At 30.4% G+C, this 22426-nt stretch overlaps 5 protein-coding genes across 14 annotated transcripts in view; 3 read left to right on the plus strand and 2 right to left on the minus strand.

The window, feature by feature from the left end:
- Positions 1-161: 161 nt before the first annotated feature.
- On the plus strand, positions 162-4744 carry LOC127065976 (hepatocyte growth factor-regulated tyrosine kinase substrate). The gene is made up of 11 exons (XM_050999080.1): positions 162-395; positions 483-567; positions 860-935; positions 1025-1213; positions 1285-1559; positions 1632-1707; positions 1774-1950; positions 2055-2410; positions 2496-2809; positions 2908-3206; positions 3297-4744. Exons 1-11 carry the CDS (start codon positions 362-364, stop codon positions 3882-3884), a joined length of 2469 nt encoding a protein of 822 aa, XP_050855037.1. The 5' UTR covers positions 162-361; the 3' UTR covers positions 3885-4744.
- Positions 4710-9633, minus strand: LOC127065975 (protein CLEC16A homolog). Of its 4 annotated transcripts, XM_050999079.1 has the most exons (15): positions 9095-9633; positions 8910-9038; positions 8689-8822; positions 8446-8603; positions 7979-8208; positions 7691-7880; positions 6969-7616; positions 6769-6892; positions 6501-6655; positions 6271-6432; positions 6055-6193; positions 5559-5859; positions 5357-5487; positions 5229-5281; positions 4946-5088 (listed from the first exon to the last, which is right to left on the minus strand). In XM_050999079.1, exons 1-15 carry the CDS (start codon positions 9172-9174, stop codon positions 5083-5085), a joined length of 2640 nt encoding a protein of 879 aa, XP_050855036.1. In that variant the 5' UTR covers positions 9175-9633; the 3' UTR covers positions 4946-5082. The 4 variants fall into 4 exon arrangements, with proteins under 4 accessions (XP_050855035.1, XP_050855033.1, XP_050855032.1 ...); XM_050999078.1 differs by having other exon boundaries at positions 4710-5281; positions 6769-6847; XM_050999076.1 differs by having other exon boundaries at positions 4710-5281; positions 8455-8603; positions 9095-9632.
- Positions 9634-10537: 904 nt separating this feature from the next.
- On the plus strand, positions 10538-11988 carry LOC127065743 (tRNA (cytosine(38)-C(5))-methyltransferase). The gene is made up of 2 exons (XM_050998535.1): positions 10538-10710; positions 10825-11988. Exons 1-2 carry the CDS (start codon positions 10656-10658, stop codon positions 11850-11852), a joined length of 1083 nt encoding a protein of 360 aa, XP_050854492.1. The 5' UTR covers positions 10538-10655; the 3' UTR covers positions 11853-11988.
- A 123-nt stretch (positions 11989-12111) lies between these two features.
- LOC127065746 (transcription factor MafG) lies at positions 12112-13229 on the minus strand. Of its 2 annotated transcripts, none has more exons than XM_050998539.1 (2): positions 12962-13229; positions 12112-12662 (listed from the first exon to the last, which is right to left on the minus strand). In XM_050998539.1, exons 1-2 carry the CDS (start codon positions 12992-12994, stop codon positions 12297-12299), a joined length of 399 nt encoding a protein of 132 aa, XP_050854496.1. In that variant the 5' UTR covers positions 12995-13229; the 3' UTR covers positions 12112-12296. The 2 variants fall into 2 exon arrangements, with proteins under 2 accessions (XP_050854496.1, XP_050854495.1); XM_050998538.1 differs by having other exon boundaries at positions 12941-13223.
- Positions 12561-22426, plus strand: part of LOC127065732 (uncharacterized) — a 92686-nt gene continuing 82820 nt past the window's right edge. For 2 of the 6 annotated variants that reach the window (XM_050998511.1, XM_050998517.1), the window contains exons 1-2: positions 12561-12701; positions 13981-14134. In XM_050998511.1, coding sequence (XP_050854468.1) covers positions 14051-14134 — 84 coding nt within the window. In that variant the 5' untranslated portion in view covers positions 12561-12701; positions 13981-14050. Of the gene's footprint in view, positions 12702-13413; positions 13431-13474; positions 13491-13715; positions 14135-18185; positions 18721-22426 lie in introns of those variants that run through there. The other 4 variants (XM_050998512.1, XM_050998515.1, XM_050998514.1 and 1 more) reach the window with 4 other exon arrangements.

Consider the following 22426-nt stretch of genomic DNA (forward strand, 5'->3'; position numbering starts at 1 on the left):
AAAAAAATTTACTACATACAGATATTACAATTTCTTGATTCAAATAAGAAATATCATCTACAATTTTAATTACAGACCTACACCGCTAGATGGTGCAATCACTACACACACATAAAGAAATCACACTTATGTATCACTGCGCCTCCTGACTTTCTAGGTACAAAATTAAAGTCGTAGGCAATCTTTTACATTAAGCTTTGGGATCCTCATATACTGGAGAAACTGTGAAAAAGTGTTCGAAAGCGAAGTTATTATCAGAATTGATTGTAGCTATTGTGCAGTTGGTGACAAAGTTTATATCGAAAAAAAGTAACATCAAAGTTAATTTAGGCAAAGAAAATTAATCTTTGAAAAGTGCACCATGTTTCGTACTACAAATTTCGACAGACTATTGGGTAAATTCCACTTCTTTTGTTCCATTAATACTCACAAAATGTCGGACATCGTTCATTTATAATTATTTTTTTATTATTTAACTATAGATAAAGCCACAAGTCACTTACAACTAGAACCTGACTGGCCTACAATTTTACAAATATCTGATCTTATACGACAAAATGATGTTCAGTGAGTAAATTTTACATATTTAGTATTTTTATAACTTAGAGTTAACCTGTAGGAACTTTAATAATATTTAGTAAATATGTATGTGTATATGCATATGTATCATACATAACATATATATACACATATATAATATATATATTCATCATACATATATAAGAAACCTGGATTAGTCATACATCTAATGATAAGCCAATTGTCTTCTTCTATAGTTTGCTATTAATACAGCCATATTGCATTTGCTTGAAATATCATTATTAAATTAAAAGTATTTAGTATTCTGTTTTATTTACAGACCAAAGCAAGCACTTGCTGCTATAAAAAAGAAATTAACCAATCCTAATCCACATGTAGCTTCATATGCTCTGCTAGTAAGTAAAATTCTTTGAAATATATTTATTGTATCATTTATTGCCTCTTATAAGTTTCTATTAATGTTGTATCATATATTATTGGATAGGTATTAGAATCTTGCGTTAAAAATTGTGGATCACGTATCCAAGATGAAATTGCCACAAAACAATATATGGAACAACTTAAAGAATTAGTAAAATCATCAACTCATGAGCACGTTAGACAGAAAATATTCGAATTAATACAAGCTTGGGCATATGCATTTCGAAATATTCCTAAGTATAGGGCAGTGCAGGTAAGATTTTATTTTATATAGAAATGTTCATGGTATATTGATTGAAAATATCATTTTTATAATGTTTCCAGGATACATTAAATATTATGAAAAGTGAAGGTCATATATTTCCTACTTTACAAGAAAGCGACGCAATGTTCATGGCTGATACTGCTCCTGAGTGGACAAATGGTGATGTTTGTCATCGTTGTCGTATAACATTTACCTTTCTTCAACGAAAACATCATTGCAGAGCCTGTGGTCAAGTATTTTGTGCTCATTGCTCGAGTAAAGTATCTACATTACCTAAAATTGGATTTGAAAAAGAAGTTAGAGTATGTGAAGCATGTTTTGAACAAGTTAATAAGTTAGTACAATTCTTTCTGAATATATAATTTTTGTTATTATATTATTTTTATAATATAATTTATATCTTTAGACCTTCTACTACCCAATCAAAAGAAACTGATTTACCAGCTGAATATTTGAGCAGTTCTTTGGCTCAACAACAACAGGTAAGAAAAAACGAAGAGTATATTACTTACAATTTTAAGTTTAAACTAATACAGATATTCTTTTAGGTTCCTCCTAGAAAAACAGAGGACGAAATTCGTGAAGAAGAAGATCTGCAATTAGCTATAGCTTTAAGTCAAAGTGAAGCAGAGCAAAAAGAGAGAGAAAAGAAACGAGCAACAAATGCTCTGAAATCTAATGCTGTTTCTGTATCTAAAACAACATATTCACCTCCCCCATCTCCTGTAAGTTATCACTGTTATTAACCATCATATTATATTTCATATACATATAAATGTACCATATGTCTATTTTATTGATAATTTTATTTGATATATTCATTTTATAGGGACCAAGTCTGTCGCGAATTCAAGATGAGGAGGAAATTGATCCTGAACTTGCAAAATATTTAAATCGCAGGTATTGGGAGCAGAGACAAACAGCAATAGAAGAGCACAGTGCAAGAACAGATGTAACCAGTCCTTCTGCACCTAATATAAGCAGTCCTATGCCTCAGAAAATTGTCATTGCAAAACAGCAGAATGGAGAAGTTGATATAGAAATGGAAGAGTTTGTCAATGCTTTAAGATCTCAAGTTGAAATATTTGTAAATAGAATGAAAAGCAATTCTTCTAGAGGAAGACCTATTACTTCTGACAGCTCTGTACAAAATTTATTTCTAAATATTACACGCATGCACTCAAGGTACTCTATATAAAAGATATGAATTTTTAAACTTAAAAAATTTACTTTTTCTTATTCATAATTAATGTATAATTTTGTTCGGTAGATTATTAACATATATTCAAGAACAAGATGATAGTAGAGTATATTATGAAGGTCTACAGGATAAATTAACACAAATTAAAGATGCCAGAGCTGCTTTAGATGCTTTACGAGATGAGCATAGAGAGAAATTGCGCAGACAAGCGGAGGAAGCAGAAAGACAACGACAGATGTTAATGGCACAAAAATTAGCAATTATGCGAAAAAAGAAACAGGATTATTTACAGTATCAACGACAATTAGCTTTACAGAAGATTCAAGAACAAGAAAGAGAAATGCAAATGAGACAAGAGCAACAAAAACAACAATATATAATGAGTAAATAGTTTGCTTTATAAAAATTAAAATTATTTGATTGATGTTTTTAATTATATCCTTCAATATATTTTATATTAACTTTATTTTCTTTTATTTAGGTGGTTATCAAAGTATGCCAGGATATATGGGTCATTCACAAGGATCTCCAGTTCGTCAGATGCAGTATCAAGGACCTGGATCAAATTATAATCCTATGTCCCCAACAGATCAGGGTGTTTATATGTATGGACAGCATTCAATGGGGCAATATCCTATACAAGGCTACAATATGCCACCAATGAGTTCTCTACCCCCACATATCATAGGTACAATGACTAATCAAGAATCAACTGCAACTGATTCAGCAGTTCAATCACGGGAAAATGTAGGTAGAGTTGTAATTGCAAATACTGGAATGGTAAGTATATGAACAATAATTTTATGTTCCCAAAATAAATGACAAAGAATTATATAACTTAAAATCTTTTTATTATATTTTTTATTATAGATGCCTCAAGTAACGAATCCTATAACACAACTTCAACAACCGACTGCTCATCAGATAGGTCCTGCTCAACAAGGTACTGCTACTCATATTCCAGTGACACAAGTACCACCAAGCCACATGCCACAAGGACCTCACACTTCACAAATATCGGCTTTACCAAATCAGATAGGTATAGCTCAATCAGTACCATCTACTAATATAGCACCCCCACCACCAAGGCAAATAGTTCCAGCGACACACGGTCCACCTGGACAAGTTGTACTTCCACCACAAATTGGACCACAACCTATTGGTATACCTATTCCACAAGGGGCTCCAGTACAACAGCATGTTTCTGCTATTATTCCATCTCAAAGAACAACTGCTATACAAGTTTCTGCTGCAGGTGGTACTGGGATGGTTCCATCAAGTCAGTCTCTACAAGGTCCTACAGGACCTAACTTAAATATGCAAGGAATGACACAAATTTCTGCTACCCAAGGCCAACCATTTACATTTCCACAAAATTCAGCTCCACCAGCAGCAGAAAATACTCAAGCAAAGGAGGAACCAAAGCCTGAAACAGCAGAATTAATTTCTTTTGACTAAAATAGTCCAGATGGACATGAGGTTATACCATTATTACAGATGCATTTAAGAGAATTTACAGTTTCTTAAAGCTTATTCTAAAATTAGAACATTATTCTAATATCGTTCTTAAATATGTTTATTTACAATATTCAATTTTTGTTTTTAATACCAAATTTAATATAATTTATAAAAAAGTGGTACTATACACGTTGGAAATAGATGTAATACCTGTAGAAAAAGAAAAATTAAATTATGATAATAATGTTAGCAAGTACTAAAATTTCCCACATTATTTTAAAAGTAAATAATATACTATTGCATTTTAAAATAAATATCTAAGAAAGGAAATATATATTGAATAAACAATTTGTCTGTTGTGCAAAAAATAACCTTTCAAGTATTGAAGGGTCTTACAAATATTGAATGCAAAGCATGTTTAACACACAGATAATATTTTATATAGATAATTTAAATTACTTTTATTCTAGATTAAAAAACATATATACATTAAATCATTATAAGAAACATTACTCAATAATTTATATACTAATGAAATAGTGTCCACATTTAAAAACAATAAACATAATATTTGTATAAAGAATAAAACGTATCTACAAAACATGTAATTACGTAACAGAAATATTTATCACGATGTGTTCATTTATTAAAATTTAACGCGGATGTTCTATTTTTTATACAAGTTTCATTTCGTAACTGCAAATGACAAAGTATGTAATTACACAAGAGGCAGTAGTAATTACCTGTAATATCAGTTACCAAATACTGTGAAAAAACATAGAGTTTTAAAAACTTCAAACGACATACAAATAGTTACAGATTAAATTGATTGAGAATTTTGTTTCTATTTCAAAAATGTATATACATTTTTCTTCTTTCATCAGCTTCCTAACAAAAATTTTCCTTTCTCCAAGTTTTAAAAATAATTCTATTCTTATATAATCATACAGTCTCCACTTGACCCTTTCTACGTGGTTTAACTTCTTGATTTTGAGGAGAAGTAAACGATGTTTCTTCGGAACGTTTTCTAATTATAGATGAAGATTCACTATTAGTTGAACTACCAGAATTGCAATTATCTTTCTTCTCTAAACATATGTGAGATGCGCTTGCTCCATTAGACGTCAAAGATGTTTTACGATTACGCATATCCTCAAGAGGTATTTCCTCGCTACGCGGACGTGGCATTTTTGGAGAACTATCTCTAGATCGTAAACCATTTTCATGAATCTTCTCATTAGAGTTATTATCAACACGCTTACAACTAGTTGATGGAAGACCAAGAACAGGTCTAAGGACATGTTCCCTGCGCATTTGTGCAGCGAATCCTGGAACTTTATTTACCGTAAACATTGGTCTTGATTGATCCTTCTGCCTTTGTCCACGTCCAAGAAAACCTAAGATTATTAATATTAAAAATATATATTATATATTCCTAATAAAATTTAATGATCGTATAATGATTTGCTTACGGTCATGTCGCATATTACGTAAAGCATAGTTTGGGGGAGTAGACGAATGGGGTATACTTGTTGGTATATCCAATAATCGAGCGATTTGATTTATCTTTCTTTGCCGTACTTTTATTTTACCTTTGGTTAGCCTATATCATAAAAGAATTTTGTAATACGTTTTGTATCTAGACGCTAAAATGCTAACTATTTTATATATTACCTTTGTTTTGCAGCCATGCACCTAATATGATCATTAAAGATAAATTTAGTTGATAGTAACGGAACTCTGTTGCCTGTGCTATTACTCAGAGGCTTGTATATAGTTAAATTCAAACATCTGGAATCGTCCTTGTCACCTGCTACTTCAATATCCTGTAAAAAGGCTACTACTTTTGCTACACCCCACCCAAGCTTGGCGTCAGGTTCAACTAGAATTAATTGTGTATCATCAACGACCAAAAACCAATGGATTTTTTGTCCATCTTTCCATACAACTGTACATGCTATTATGTCACTGTTATCTGTAACAGTTATCAGAATTAAAACATGTTTTATGAATTACAAAAATATATTTTAACTCTTTACCAATATTAATGCCATATAGATATTTCTCTTTTTTTTTTTTTGTAATTATTACATTAAGCAATCATTTAGTTTATTTTCAGATACTATTATTAAAGATACTAATTTGTTCAGAGAAAGTAAATAACTTTTACTTAGATCAAGTACGTTGGTAACTTGAACACAATTATCTGGACTTGTTAAGGGTAGCTGTGTTTCTTCTTCCATATTAATAGTGAAAGACAATTCCCGAATTAAGAAAAATACTCTAATCGCACGACGTGCTCTTTCCTCCTATATAAATATAATTATTATACAATATAGACATTGAAATTTTTTTTTCTAAATTTCCAATTTAATAGAATACTTACTTCACCACATGGTAATCGTTTACTAAATTCAATACCAGTCATTGGGGTACCCGTAGGAGGTAATAAAATATTACTGTCCATCATCAACCATTCAACATTTAAAGGTCTTTTTTGAATTTCATTATATTCGTCCTCAAACATATCCAAGAATATCTCTTCATTCTAATAAATTTCATAAAAATAATTTCAGTAATTTCATAACTGTAGTAAATCCATGTTTGATCACACACCTTATAAAAGTTCCTCAAAAGTGCTGTGCTTTGTTCTTTTGCTGCTTCAATTGCTGCTAAATGCGAATCTTTTAGAAGACTTTGTCCTTCTGATAAAACTAACTGTGTCAACAATTTGATTGTTAATTCCAGTGTAACAAGCCTTACTTTAGCATCTAAGAATAAAAGAATTTTTATTCAAATACCATAGAATATAGATATCATAGAAATATCATAGAAATATAGATACTTATTTTATTTGATGATTGTATTTGATTGTATAACTTACTTGTTTGACAGCTTAGAGTGATTATATGAATTAGTCTATCTATTAATATATCATTGTACCAATTCTTTGTTTCTGCATTCTGTGAAGGAGATAAAACTAAATCCAATGTTTCACGATTTATACCCTTATAAATAAAATTACTAAATTACTATATGATTTATGATTATTATTCAAAACTTCTATATTTATTTACTCATTACCTGGTTATTGGCTAATGCATAAAGTAAGCACAATCCAAATAATGCAGCATAATCATTTTCTGTACAAAATAAGGAATTCAATATAGTTTCTAAAAATGGTTTATTTGATAATAATTCAAGAGCATTATGTTGTATTTGACTCTGTGTTAATGGACTTTCTAGTGCCAAACGTTCTTTCTCTTCATCAGTTACATTCAAATGCTTTATGTCTTCTAGTTCTTCAGTCGAAATATTCATATCTAATTCCTCAGAGCTCTTAATAGATGTATCACAGGGCAACATATGAGCACGTGATGTGCTAGGTTTACTTAAATCTTGTACTTTTTCACCTATAGTTTCTCCAGTCTCACTTGTAAATTCTACATTATTATCATCTTCATTGAGACTTTCTGATATGGTTAATGATTCACATAAATTTTCTAAGGACTTTTCTAATGTTTCTTTTGGCTGTGAAAATTCGATTAATTTATTTGATGATATATCGCTAAATGTTTCAATCACTTTTCTTACTCCTATTTGAATCATATTCAAATCAGATTTTAGTATCACAGCTGCTAAAGTATATACAAGAGGTCCATGAGAAACAATCAAAAAAACTTGAGAAAGTAAAAATAATGCCACAACCACACTGACATATTTTCTTTCATCCTAACAATTAAAAAATTATTAATATTAAAGATCTATTAATGTTATTGTAAGATATTACAAATGATATAATTTACCTGATTTTGACAAAGATCTTTTTGTTTCATTAAAGAATATACATATAGTGGAACTAGTAATTTATGCAACAGATGTTCTGAGAGTACTTTGTTAAGATCGGGTATATTTAAACAAAGTATATCATTTAAATAATGCAAATGATCCAAGTGTTCTGCCACTAAATCTGATAATCTATTTTGACTTTGATGACTATAACATAATAATATATATATATAATTTTTTTTTATTTTATTTAGTTTATTTATTCGCTGTAGTAATATGAAAATATGAAATGTAATAAAACTTACTCTGCATCATTTCGGACACATGTATCCAATTCTATAATATGATTACCAATAAACCATACAAGATTACTAAAATAAGGTGCTGCTGTGCGATCTCTTATAAATGCCAACATAGACACATCTTCCACACGATATACATTTAAAGTCAAAGTTCTTACTGCTATGCGAACCATACCCTCTGAATGATTGAAAAACTTAATGGCTTCCGTATATAGAGGAAAGTCATTGGTATGCTGATAAAAATATTAAATTACAAAGTATTCTCATATATAAAGCATTATGTTTGTGTAATAAATGTAGTTCAAATTGTGCAAAATAACAAAAGTAAAGTATATACTTCATACACATAAGCATTTGTTTCAAATTTTAACTTATTAAAATGAATTCTTTAAAATAATAATATAAAAATTAGGTACATATGATATTAGATGAGAAATGAAATAAGAAACATAGAGGCTTATTACGTGTACCTCGTTTACCTCATTATAGAAGAAATGGATGGTATGAGTATTTAACTTCAAGCTCAAGGTTTTTAAGAAACTGATGTAATATGCCATTACCTCCTCATCACTGAAGTCAAATTTGTGCACAATAATACTATTTACATGGTTATTACTTAATAGGTAGTCTACAAATATTTTTCAAATATAAGACATGTTATAAAAATAAAATAAACAATTAAAAAAACATAGTTTACATAAAATATGACTTACACAAAGATGTTTCATTACGTATATTTTCAAATAAAATATTGAGCGTCTGAAGTAATTGAACACATACATAGCTTCCACATTTCTGCTTCATAATACGCAAGAAGAATGAAAGCATGTTCTTTTCCAAAAAGAAGCTGTAAACAATGTTTAAAAATTATTATTCATCATATTTTGGTTAAATTCACAAAATATTAGATTAAATAATAAATAATATCACTTACTCAAAGACGCTACTATCGTTTTGGTCACCCCATATTAAAATTTCAGCTATTGAACGAAGAGTTTCTACTAATAAACCTCTATTATTTTCAGAAACTGTTTGATTTTTCGACAGAACATTGTACAGGTACCTAAGCATAACATAATATTTACCATCATAATCAAAAATTGAAATAGACATACATACTTAAGGTGCTCTAAAGAATGTGGATTTTTTGGCTTCCAAAGGCCTCCTCCAAACCAACTACGACTTCGAAACATTTTCATATGTTATGAACTTAATTGGGTATGATTCACAATGTATTCATATTTGATTTTAGTTTAATTTAATTTCTTGTAAGTATTACTTCATGTCGTTTAGATAGGTTAGGTGAGATGTAATGATTTATATGTGTAAAATACGTCTAAATATATGGATTATTTTAAAGAAATGTCACAATACATATTACATTGTTTTAAAGTAAAGGTTATTATCTGTCGAAGAATTTCTTTTTCGCAATATATTTTGATCTAATTACTGATCTCACTTGAAATATCGTCACTTTTCATTATATATTTCAACTCTACACATTGTACAAATTACAACGAAGTGTATTATATACGATAAATTTGTAATATTCTACGCAACACAACACGCAACGCAGTTCTCCATTAAACTACGAACTATGAACTGGCGTGCTGTACGTATGTACATCTTAAGTCAGGTTATCTCCTTAAAGCAATTTATCTCCTTTCGCTCGAAGCGTGTGTGACTTCAGCGACAGGTACGGACAAAATATGAACTACAAATGCGAGTGGAGCACTCTCACCGTCACGACTGTCGTAAGTTTAAATAGTTTATATTCCTCTCACTTAACATAAAGATCAGGTTAATTTGGGTTAGAATAGATAATATTATACTAGTGGACTCACGCTTTTCATTCTCTCACATTTATATCTTTCTTTAATAATGATCGATACGAAAATTACTAAATACTTATATATCATATATTATTTTATATAATACAATATATTTTTTGATATGATACAGTATTTTTTTTCTACTTCTTTTTCTTTTCACTATTTTCATTATTATATTATTATATTATATATCAGTAGTATAATAATAGTAATAACATAATATAAAGAGAATTAATCTTACAGGAGAAATTACTAAAAAAAATAGTGCTGGGAGTTCTCATATATTTTATATACAGAATGGAAACGAATTAATATTTTGATTTTTATAAAAATAATATATAATATATAAGTACATTTTCACTAATTTTTACTTTAGACTAAATAACCAACAAAATCTACATAGAATTCTACTATATCCAATCTATTTATTTGTAGAAGTATTAAAGTGTTAGTACTTAAATGTTTTATTAGAATTAGATTAAAGGGAATTTGAAAATATATTAAAATATGCAGCCACTCGCTCGGAGTTCGATAAATAGTAAGTAATACGATTTTTTTATATTCACTCATTATTATTATTTATATTCATTTCTCTAAATAACATGTCTTGTAATTCGTGTATAATTACGAATCTCTTTTGTAATAATATACTTATATTTGAAAAGTATATGATCATGGCGGGTAAATAGGCAACCAATCAAACCATAGCTTTCTTTGTTGCGCTTTTCACTATGAGGTTATGTACATTTAAATCAATTCGTGTATTATTTATACTATAACGAATGTGTATTTTTAAGTGTATATAATATTTTTTCTTTAAAAGAAAATATTTTTTTGAATCATTTATAATGCGAATATTGGAACTATACAGCGGTATTGGCGGAATGCATTATGCCTTTCGAGGTACATTTAATTTAAATCTTAAATATATATATTAATCCCACCAAAAAGACATTAAAAAATTTTTATTTAAATTTATTATTTGTTAAAAGTCTTCATTATCATGTTATTTTCTAGAAAGTGGAGTGGTTGGAAATATTATTGGTGCAGTGGATATAAATCCTGTTGCCAATAATGTATATAAACATAATTTTCCAGAAGTCTTGCTCATGAACCGCAACATTGAATCTATAAGCGAAGAGGAAATTATAAATCTAAATATAAATATGATACTTATGAGTCCTCCTTGTCAACCATTTACTAGAGTAGGATTGCAAAAGGACAAATTAGATAACAGATCGTGTTCACTGTTTCACCTTTTACAAATTATACCACAAATTTCATCTTTGAAATATATATTATTGGAGAATGTGAAGGGATTCGAAAATTCAGAAACAAGAATAGAATTACTAAAGTGCCTTAAAAATAGCAATTTTAATTATAAAGAATTAATTTTAAGTCCAAATCAATTTGGCATTCCAAATACAAGGCATAGATATTATTTGCTTGCTAAAAAAAAAGGTTTAAAATTTTGTTTCAATGATTCTGTATTAGACCATAGCCTTTCTCAAAGATTAATAACACTTCTTCCACAAAGTAAACATCAGCTACTCATAGAAAAAGATCATGTAGATAATATAGAATGTGGTATTATCTGTTATAAATTAAAACATATTTTAGAAAATTGTGAAGAATCATTATACTTAATTCCTAGAAATATTCTACAGAAACGAGCTACATTGTTAGATATAAGAACAGCAGACAATTGTGGATCTTGTTGTTTTACAAAAGCTTATGGACATTATATTGAAGGTACAGGTTCTGTGTATTGTCCATTTTCAGAAGAAATAGTACAAAAAAAACTTATTGAATCTACCAAATATGAAAAATATTCAGAAGATCAATTACAACTTTTTTTATCTTTGAAGTTGAGATATTTCACACCAAAAGAAGTATCTAGATTAATGTGTTTTCCAGAAGATTTTACATTTCCAAATAGTACAACAACTAAACAAAAATACAGATTATTAGGTAATTCAATTAATGTTGATGTAGTTAGCAAATTAATATTTTTATTATGTACTAAAGAGAATGAGAATATATGAAGTATTTATTTAACTAAAAGTATTTGTGCGTTACAAATTATATAGATTTTACAACATTATTATAATAACTTTATATTCAAAGTTAATAAAAGCATTATAGAATTGTTGATATACATAATGTACCATGAAAAGTACATACATAAGAAATATAAAATTATGTACCATATAAATAATATAAATATTAAGAACTACTTGTAATATTTTTAAAAATTTGATAGACAATTAATTTGATAAATCATTTATTATAACACACAAATTATTTCAATACAGATAGTAAACTAAAGTTTTCTCTATAATAAAAACTTGTGTTTCAATTATTTATTGGTGATCATGATGAATATGATTTTCTATTAATTATTCATTGTACTTAAAAGATAATATATATTTACAAAAACTAATTATGTATACTTATATATATAACTTATATATATTGTTTAATATTGTTTATATGATTTCTAATTCAGATGGAATATGAATTTTCTTTTCTGCAGCAAATTTTTTGAGTGCCTGATATTTGGAATGCCAAGATTCTATTTCTTCTCTCATACGATTATTGTCCTCCTGCATTGCTTCCATATCACGGTATTCCTGAGTTTTTTCTGATTCTAGTTCATCTTTTTGTTCTATGCGTTTTATACGACAACTGGCTGCATAACCTCTGTTTTTTAAAGTTCTTCTTCTCTGTTTCATTCGTACTATCTCTTCTCTAGATAATCCACGCAATTTCAATTGTCTGTTTAAATCTCTGACAGATATTGTAACAAGTTCATCATCACTGATGTCCAAACATGGACCTGGTGAGAGGGGATCCTATGCAAGAAAAGAAAATATAATAAACAAGATAAATAAGTAAGTCAGCTAATAGAGATTACACTAATAAAATAAATTCAATACAAAATAATATAGTAAATTTTACATTCACTTTTTACCTATTTTAGAAAAAATAATATTTTATTAATTTTTATTGTAATTTGTAGATGATATCGCTACAAAATATTATCGCAGACGTGTTTGTTATTCATAATGTTATACTAAGGTACATTTACCAAAATAAACACGATCGGTAATAATGAAAGACATTTGCTCACGTGTGATAGTTGCCGACGTACCATCTTTATAGATCGCTTTCCGTCCATAGCCATTTTTTACGTGAAAATATTCACGTTCCAACGTAAAGCGAACAAAAAATAGAACGTTTTCTCCAACCTTCTGTGGTTTCTCGATCAATTTGCCTAGTCATTCTAGAACGCGAAACGACGACGGTAGCTGCCATGGTAGACATTATCATATATATCATTCTGAAAACATCGAATTTTCTTATGTGATATAATTTATAATATAATTTTATGTACAGCATTAAAATATGCATCATTTTATAGAACGATTTCGTTAAGCATCGTAAAAATACATTCAAAATTGCTTTTTTTACATATTTATATCGGTACAATAATAACATACATTTGATTCATTTGGACACAGCAACGCCATCTGTTAAGATAAAAGTGTACTCGTTAGATAATATCTATGAACTTCGCATTAGTATTTACCACGCATCCCACTGTAATGGTTATTATTTTAGTAAGATGATATTTTTGATCAATTCTTTTTTCTCGCAGAAAGAATTCATAGCAGATATTGGTATTAATATAAATAAGTAATATAAAACTTGTTGCTTAAATAGTTCTTATAGTAAAAATTATCTGGATAAATATATTTCTAAATAGAATAATATTACAAATAAAGAAAGCATACAAGTCATCTTTCTTTTTAAATGTATAAATATATATATATATATATACGCATATACATACATTTAAAATATTAATCGTAAACTCGCGATAAGAGGTTAGGATAAAAGTAGATTAAAGTGGATAAGATTCTAGAAAACACATTTTGCGTTAATAGAGATGTTATCTATACTGCTTCTTTTTCTTTTTTCTTTTTTCTATACATTATATTATTATTATTATCATTTTACTCGACTTAGTTATATTTTAATTAACTTACGAATATTTGGACATCCAAGCTAGATGGCTTCTATCCTAGGGTTTTTTATCTCGTGTAGCAATAAAAAAATAAAAGTATCGGTGTCACAATAATATTGACTAACTTTTTTTCTCCTTTTTAGATCCTCGATAGCAGCCATTATCTTCCCGTAGTAACTCAATAGCCGAGAAAATGGCAAGAAGAGAAGAAAGATGTTATATGGCGAAGATGAGAAGAAAGAGGAAAAGGAGGAGAAGAAGACGATGCTTGAAAGAACGAAGAAAAAGAGAAAGAAGGTAGTATGGTCATAGTCGTTCTTATACTAGTTAACTTCTATTTCCAATCTTATCGTAAGATATATTATCGAGAGAAACAAACTGTTAATACGTTGTTTTATGCGTCTCATTATTCGACGAAATAACTTTAAAATAAGTTCGAAAATATGGAAAGAAAAGAAAAGAAACGAAACGAGAAGCATTTAATCGGACGATATATTCTGAATTTGATTTTTCGCCTGTTTATTTTATTTCTTGAATGTTAACGAATTTGCGTAGAAAAATGTTGTGTCCTTTCGTCCTCTATATAACTTGGAAACAAAATTATTCGTTTTACCTTTTACGTTATTAATATTATATTTTCTGGTAGTCGTTCAGTATATGAGGTTCAAAGGTAGAAATATTCTTTTATCGTGTTTTCTGAAGGAGTTATCGTCGTAGCCCGTAATAACTATTATATTTAGCAAGAAAAAGTAGTCTCGTCGAGGAAGCCAAGAAACGACGACGACGACGATGACGAAGTTCTTAAAACGAGTTATCCGTTCGTCGTTCTTACGACAAGTTGGTTCTTGGATGTGATTAGCCGAAAATGATGTTCTTCTTGGAACGAAATGATCGATAAAGGTAGAGAGAAAGAGAGAGAGAGAGGGAGAGAGAGAGAGAGAGAGAGAGAGAGGGAGAGAGAGAGAGAGAGAGATAAAATCAAGATTATCGTTTTTCTCTTTTCACGGTCGGTTAATATCGAAGAATTCGTTCGAAAATAATTTTTCTTTCTATCAAATAAGTGTATTAATATCGTGCCGTTATCAATTTATGGAAAAACACGTTTCATCGAGCCAAGGAATGTGATATCCGACGTATGATATATGCGTAATTACACATTAGGATACTAAAGGCTATCATTAGAAATATATGAAGCGTATAGCTTGTGAAATTATTCGTAATACGTTATATTATATCGATAGATACTATCAAGCGTCTCGACATAAACACGTCCGTGCTTCGTTAACGAACGAGTCTGTGTATGTACGTATGTAATAGATTTATATATACAATTGAATTATTCGTTTTTAGCATTCAAACTGTTGGCATTTTAACGAGTATATATATTCATACGACCTTCCCGGTTCATCGTTCGAAAATTCGATATAACGAAATTTCATTTTGCAAACTCGTTCGCGTTAACCATTTGGAAATATGAAAGAGGTGTCCGACTTGACACACAACTAGCTTACTCGTTATCCACTGGGAGACATTTCTCACGCATCAGCTATAATTAAACGGAGACTCGTAGGATGTACAGAGTAAATGCCAAAGGTACAATGCATAGAGTTAACTCGTTCGCAATGAACTATCGTATAAACTCGTGGTACATTCTGATTACTTCGTTGAGACGTAGTATGCATCAACGTACATTATATCATCTGTTGAGAGAAAGAGAAAAAGCAAAAAAGTATACCGACTTTGAATGAATTTTTCAGGAAGTTGTATATTTCTTTTCTTTTCTTTTCTTCATCCTTTCGTTCCTTTGCTTCCGTCTTCTACATTTTTATCTATCCTAATTTTTTTAACAAACATTACCATTTTTATTTTAGTCCTTATAATCTTCAAATATTAGTTCGTACAAATAACTTAATAACGTAACGTAATACAATGTATTGTTTTATAAAAGTATTTATCCTTGTTTATTTTTTTTAACATACATATGTATATTGTGCTTACATGGAAAACGTTAGCTTCAGCTACTACGTCTGATCTCTTCTTTTCACTCGTTTCCTTTAATACAACGCTTGCTGCGTTATAAGCATTCCATTCATTCGCTCTCATGTATATTAATGCATTTCTGCCCGTTCGTTTTAGAGGGACTACGTTATAAAGTCGAGGCGTTAATAATAGACACGTCTTGCTCTCCTACTTTTCTCGTTTGTCTTTCATCTTCCTATTCGTGTTTTCCTCCTTTCTTCTTTCCATTTTTTTTCTTATTTTTCCTTCTTTCCGCACACTTCCTATCTTCCCTTTCGCGAAAAAGTCATTTATCATACTACTTTTCTTTACTCGTAGCATGACGATTTAGTTTCTCTAGAATGTACACACACACACACACATACACACAATATCAAGCATTATAGTTATCTATCGAATTTGAGGTCGGTGGCATCGTTCAACGACCAGTCCATTTTCGTCGCATTGCGGAAAGTCTAATGTCCAGGTATTTCTATTGTCACATAATATCATCGTTCTTCAATTTTATTTAACAATTTTACGAATATTATCTTTTGTCTTATGTATATTTTGTTTACTTTTCAAACAATGAATTTTTCATAAAAATGTTTTATTAACGTTACAACGATTAAGTAACAAGGTTTTACGAAACAATTAAATACAGATTTTTTCTCTTTCATGTTTGTTGTACATGAAAAGTCACATAACGTCTTTCTTTTTTTTTCTTCTCTTTACATTATCTTTTCTTTATTTTACTATAATTTTATTTTCCTTATTCGTAAAGATTCAACGATAATATTTTTTTTATTATTTATGACTTTTTATATCTTATTACGTTCGTAAGTTTTATTATCTCGTTAGCGTGGTACGACGAATATAAATCCGTTTCACTTGGCGCACGATCGACATGTCTTTACTACTTCCTACCGACTTGAGTTTTCTCTCAAACGTACCAACGGACTTCATTAATTTCGCTTTGCCAACGAATAGAGTCGTGTATAGAGAATATTTGCTGTATTTATCACGACATTTGACGTCCATCATAACGACCTTGAAGTTTAACATCAAAGACAAAGTAATCGAGTCGCAGAAACTAAACGTTTATTAGTGTCCAAGACAAGAGACGAACGAAGTATCGAACGAAGTTGAATTTTCAAGCGAATTTCTCGTAGAATCTTTCATAATTGTTTACGTCTGAGTATAATTTCACACTTTATCCAATCGGAGTTGTTTTAGATATGTGATCCTTCATAAAATTTTTTATTCGATCAGGCTAAAGTTTCTAAATATAGTTATGTTTTTAAAAGATCCAAGTTCGAAAGATAGATCATAAAGATACGAACAGTCGAATAAAACATGTAAATCGTTTGGCTCAATCATGAGAATGATTTATAGATCAATAAATTTGACGAAAATCAAAAAGTTTTCGTTGTTATCACTTGAATTGATACTTCAACTAATATATTCGTATTTAGATTTATTTTGACGGACATATTGTATTCATAAATTTTGTAGTTAGAGAAATATGAAAGAAAGAAATATGGATGATCGATCGGAAGAGGATCGGACAGCTGTAAGATGGGTGTGGTAAAAGAGGCCGATTGAACCGGCTTATTTCCTGCTGGCTTCTTTCCTAAGCGATCGAACGTGAGTATTATCGCGTTGCAAAAGCCACGCCCTACGATTCATCGAGACCGTTCGTTCGTTTTTTCCAAGGATTCTTCATTTAAACGAGTTAATTGTCAATAGCGCGTTTTGCATATGACAGCTCGCTGCTCGTATTCGAAGGATCCAAACATATGTCGACATCCTCTTTTGAAATCCGCTAGTACTATTTCCAGAGATGCAAGAACTCGTAGAAACGAAAGGTGACTTTCTAAGAAAATCATTTTGAAGGAAATCAGGTCAAGTGACAAAAAAATTAATAATAACTTATCTAACATCAGTTTATTTACGTAATAGATAGATCATACAGATAGATTGTATAATAAAGAATGTAATAATATTTTTTATATTAATTTTCACAAGATTATTATCACCGACAATGAGTTATATCATACTTTCGTCAAGTCAAAAGGTCCAATTCGGAGTAAACAAAAATATCATTTCTAAGATATATGTGTGCATAGATACGTACGTATAGTATTTCCGCTTTTGATAATATAACATTTTGCCCTTGAAAGTTCGGTTCCATGATGAAATCTATTTCCGTTGCAAAGCTGACTTGGATGAATCAGTCAGGCTGTAAAGAGTAGGTATAGATAAGTATATATAGTTTATAGCCTAAGGGTTAAAGAGCGATACTGCAAGATAAAGAGAAGAAGAAGAAGAAGAAGAAGAAGAAGAAGAAGAAGTAGAAGAAGAAGAGAAGAAAGAGGAAAAAGAAGAGCGGTCATCTCTGAGCGATATGACGAGGGGTTGCTTTCGCTTTGAGGGTTGTTTGCGCGGGGTGCGGCGCATTGCTTTCGTCGGTCGTCCTCGGACGTCTTCGGGCGTCGCTCCGACATTACGACGCGTTGCAGCGAACAGTCGGTGGCCGAACGTCGCGACGCGCGTTTCACATGCGAACAACGACGACAAGGACAACGACAACGAAGAGAAGAAAGGACGATAAGAACATTTTCTTTCTTTTTCTTCTTAATTCACCGACTCGACTTCATCTTATTTTTTCCTTTTTTTTTTTTGAAAATTTAGAGCACATCTTGCTTATTCCCTTTTGTGATAATTTGTCTATTTCTTGAAGAAAAGAAAATAAAAGAAATTAAAAAAAGAAGTGATAGAAGAAAGGAAAAAAACATCGGAGTGGTCAACGATCATATTTCTTTGAAGTCCTATTGGAAGATGCAAGACGATCACCGTTATCGATCATTCGGACGATACTGATGGTCTGTATTTCATGTGTTTTTCTCCTCTTCATTTTTTTCCTTTTTTGTATTTCTTTTTTATTTTTTATACTTTTGCTACGAAAGATGAAAAAAAAAAGAAAGGATCCGAGAGAGGACGACGCTAGGCAAAGAAAAAGAGCTCGACGCTAGGCAAGCGAGGATATGCTTCAAAACGAACTTATCCGAGGATCATCGATTGAGGTCTATGTGGATCGATACTCGTCTGACACATAAACCCGAGGCAATACTCCTTTGAGAATTTCGTGGATTTTTCTCGCGATTATCGGTTTTTGTCACCGAGACGGTAGGCGGTGTCTGCTAAATTATCTCTCTCACGATATTTCTAGAAGGTTGACGCTTAAACTATGAAATCTCATGGCTCGTTCGTTAAATTATTTTTCTATTTTTTAATACAAAGTGATTGACATCGTACAACATTCTCATTTCTCTCATTTCTACATAGATGTTTTTGGTGATATAATCGTCCTTCCGTTCGTATATGCTTCAAAAACAGGCTGGCATAGCTTGTAATTCCGAATTTACGGGATTCGAAGAACAAAGCTATAGAAATGTGTAATTGAACGATCTTGCCGTGCGCTTCAGGGATCGTCATTAATTACTGCAGTACTACTACGACCAATAACGGAAGGATTCGTTTTCTCTCTTCGTCTCTATCTCTCTCTCTCCCTCTCTATTTCACTCTCTTTCTTGCTCTCTCTTCCCCCAAAGGACCAGTGTTAAGAATGAAATTCATTTTCTGAATAGGCGTATTATAACCAATTTCATTAATTGAAATATTGAAAGTATTGAAACTTTATACATGTAATATTCCAGAAAAGTTGCCAAGAAAAGAATATCTTTCATAGGATTGTGAAATCGAAAAGAAAGCTTCCCTTCTTTTGTGTAACAAATGTTATATTATTTTTTATAGGGTAATAGACAAAAGTATTTTTCTCGTTTTTCATTCTGACCCTGTCAATACATCGATTTTTTCGATAATTAGTTGATATTTCGATGGTGTGTAGATAAATCGATTCGGCGTGCTTGCTAATTGTCATTTACTATGACCGATTACCGGAAAATATACGAAAGGTAACAATTAGAATCGATAAAAAGACGTTCGATAAAATACAAATAGTCCAACATTTTATCTTCTTCATCATATAATTAGAATAAACGTTTTTTAATTCACGTTAGACTTTTATCGATTACTCGTAATGCGATTCAATTTTCTTTTTTCTTTTTAAATAAAATGTTTTAAAGAACATTAACGCAATATCACTAGATATTATATCTTATGATAGCAAAAGAAAACTTCACCATCAAGAAAATATACGAAATTTCCCGTCGGACCGAAGGACATGAAAAGAAGTAAAGATAAAATGTGAAAAATGAATTCTCCAATTCAAAAGAAGATTCTATATCACGAAGATGGTTTTCCAACAGAAATCATCTCTATTTGTTTCGAGAAAGAAAATTAAGAAGAAGAAAAAGACTTGTTTACCCGTCGCAGTGCTCGAATGTTTTCGATGTTACTTTTTCGCGTCGCCATTTTTGCTGGTTTTCCTGCTGCAGGATGAAAAATTATCAACAAAATTTTTCACGCTATTTATCGGACAATCGTTTATTTCTCGTGCTTTTATTGAATGAAACTCGAAGTTTACCGAAAGATATTTACGTGTGTCCATCTTGTGTACGTGTGTGCAAAATCTCATATCGTAGAAAAGAAAAATGTAAAAATATGGGAAAGGAAAACGATGGTGACGTTGATTCGCGGAAAGAATATCTCATAAAGCTGAACCGACGTGCTTCATCTGCGGTTTATATATAGAAATTTTTGTTGAGTGTTAGTGTGCGTTTATGTACATAGGCATTATCGTATATCGGTAGTGACTTAGCAAACGCTCGAAGACGGCTTGAAAGCATTTTTAGTCTGCTCGGTAATAAATGGACTCAGCGAATCTTACCGATGACGGCTGGAGTACGCACCAATTACATATTCCTCTTAAGAGTGTATTTCAGGAAATTTCTTATCATCGGTTATAAATAATTTTACCAATTTTCGATCACGACAACTGCTTCGAACAAATTCATATAATATTAATATACTCTTCTGAATCATATAATCTTTTTTTTGTTTGATTAGTTTATTATCCATTTTGTGATATTTATAAAAAATATAATAGAGAAATTATATACACACACGTAAACATACAAATAATCATAGAGTATCATATTAATTATTTTACATATTTGTCGTTAGTTAGATATTTGAAATATTTTATATACATTTTCAACGTGATCGTGATTTGATTATATTTATTTCCAATTCTATCGTTGAAATTTGATTCTATCTACAATAATTTTTTTGGTCTCGGTCAAATCGAATTTTGGTCTTTTGTCGCTTGATAATACGAATACGATCTTTGTATTTCTTTTTCTTCTCGTAGAATTCAACAAAGGAAAGGAATCAATATATTCTTTTTTTAAAGACGTTTCCTATCAGAGATCCGATAATGAGGTTGGAGATATTCGTGATCTGGACTCGTGAGTTCGTTCTTTATGATTAAACGCATGCTATGATGTTCGGTTTCCCTTGTGAGGGTTCTTTTCATCCATCTCTCTTCACTTCTTACAAAAAAAGAATGTTAAAAGGGAGAGATCGTATGAATTATGTAAAAGTGATGTAGTGTATACTTGTCATTTGTCTTCAGATAAAAAACATAAGAGAACGGAAATATCTCTTTCTACCCTCATTGCTATTACCCAAAAAGCGTGAATCATAATCAAGACTGAACAAAGACTTTCAAGCTTTCTCTATTTTAAAGAAAAAAGAGAAAAAGCGATGTATTTGGTTTGTCAGTATTTTATAGTTCCCTATAAATCTTCTTCATTTTCTTTTTCTTTTCGAAAGAGAGAATTCAAAGTATTTCCCGAACATATTTCGTTAATGTGCTTTCTAACGAAAGAATGGCCTCTGGAGGTAAACCTTCGGACAATGCTTTATAGTCGGCATCCAACTCGTTTTATCTCGTGATGATTTATAAGAGGATGATTTTTTGTATAACAAAAACGATGAATAGAGTGTCAGAAGACGGTAAGTCATTTGAGAAATTCATTTTAATTTTGTGGTTCATTTGATAAACCACAGAATGAAACTATCATCAGGTAGTTTCTTTGTTTTTCACTTATTGTTGTAGGATTGAATTCGTGATTATATTTTAGTTCCGCTATTTTCTCAGTAATTGTTTCTATTTAACGTTTAGAGTATTTTTAATCTTTCTAAATATTGTACATTAGAAATTATTATATTATTTATAATTTGCAAACTGTCTCTCAAAATTACAATACATTTTATGATATTTCAGTTGATTGAAATTTTAATTATTCGTAATCATTTGAACTCTTTAACATTTTGTCATTGTTTTATTTCTTTTTGAATTTTTTTGTCAGATTAAGATGCGTCGTCCAAATTTTCTTCATTTCTTTTTGAATCTTCTCCTATAATCATCTTCTTCTCTTTTCGAGAAGATTTCAAATGGAGGTCTTCGACTTCTAAATGCATCCATCATTATCGATTATAGTTACCTTAGTCTCGAAATTCGTCGATTTGTTATGGAACGTTTCTCTTCCACTCTAATCGGCTCTCGGTCGCTTCTTGTCGATAATCTGCGAAGAGTCGATTTTATTGGTACGATATCGATCG

Source organism: Vespula vulgaris, chromosome 8 (assembly GCF_905475345.1).
Source record: "Vespula vulgaris chromosome 8, iyVesVulg1.1, whole genome shotgun sequence".
Lineage (NCBI taxonomy): Eukaryota > Metazoa > Arthropoda > Insecta > Hymenoptera > Vespidae > Vespula > Vespula vulgaris.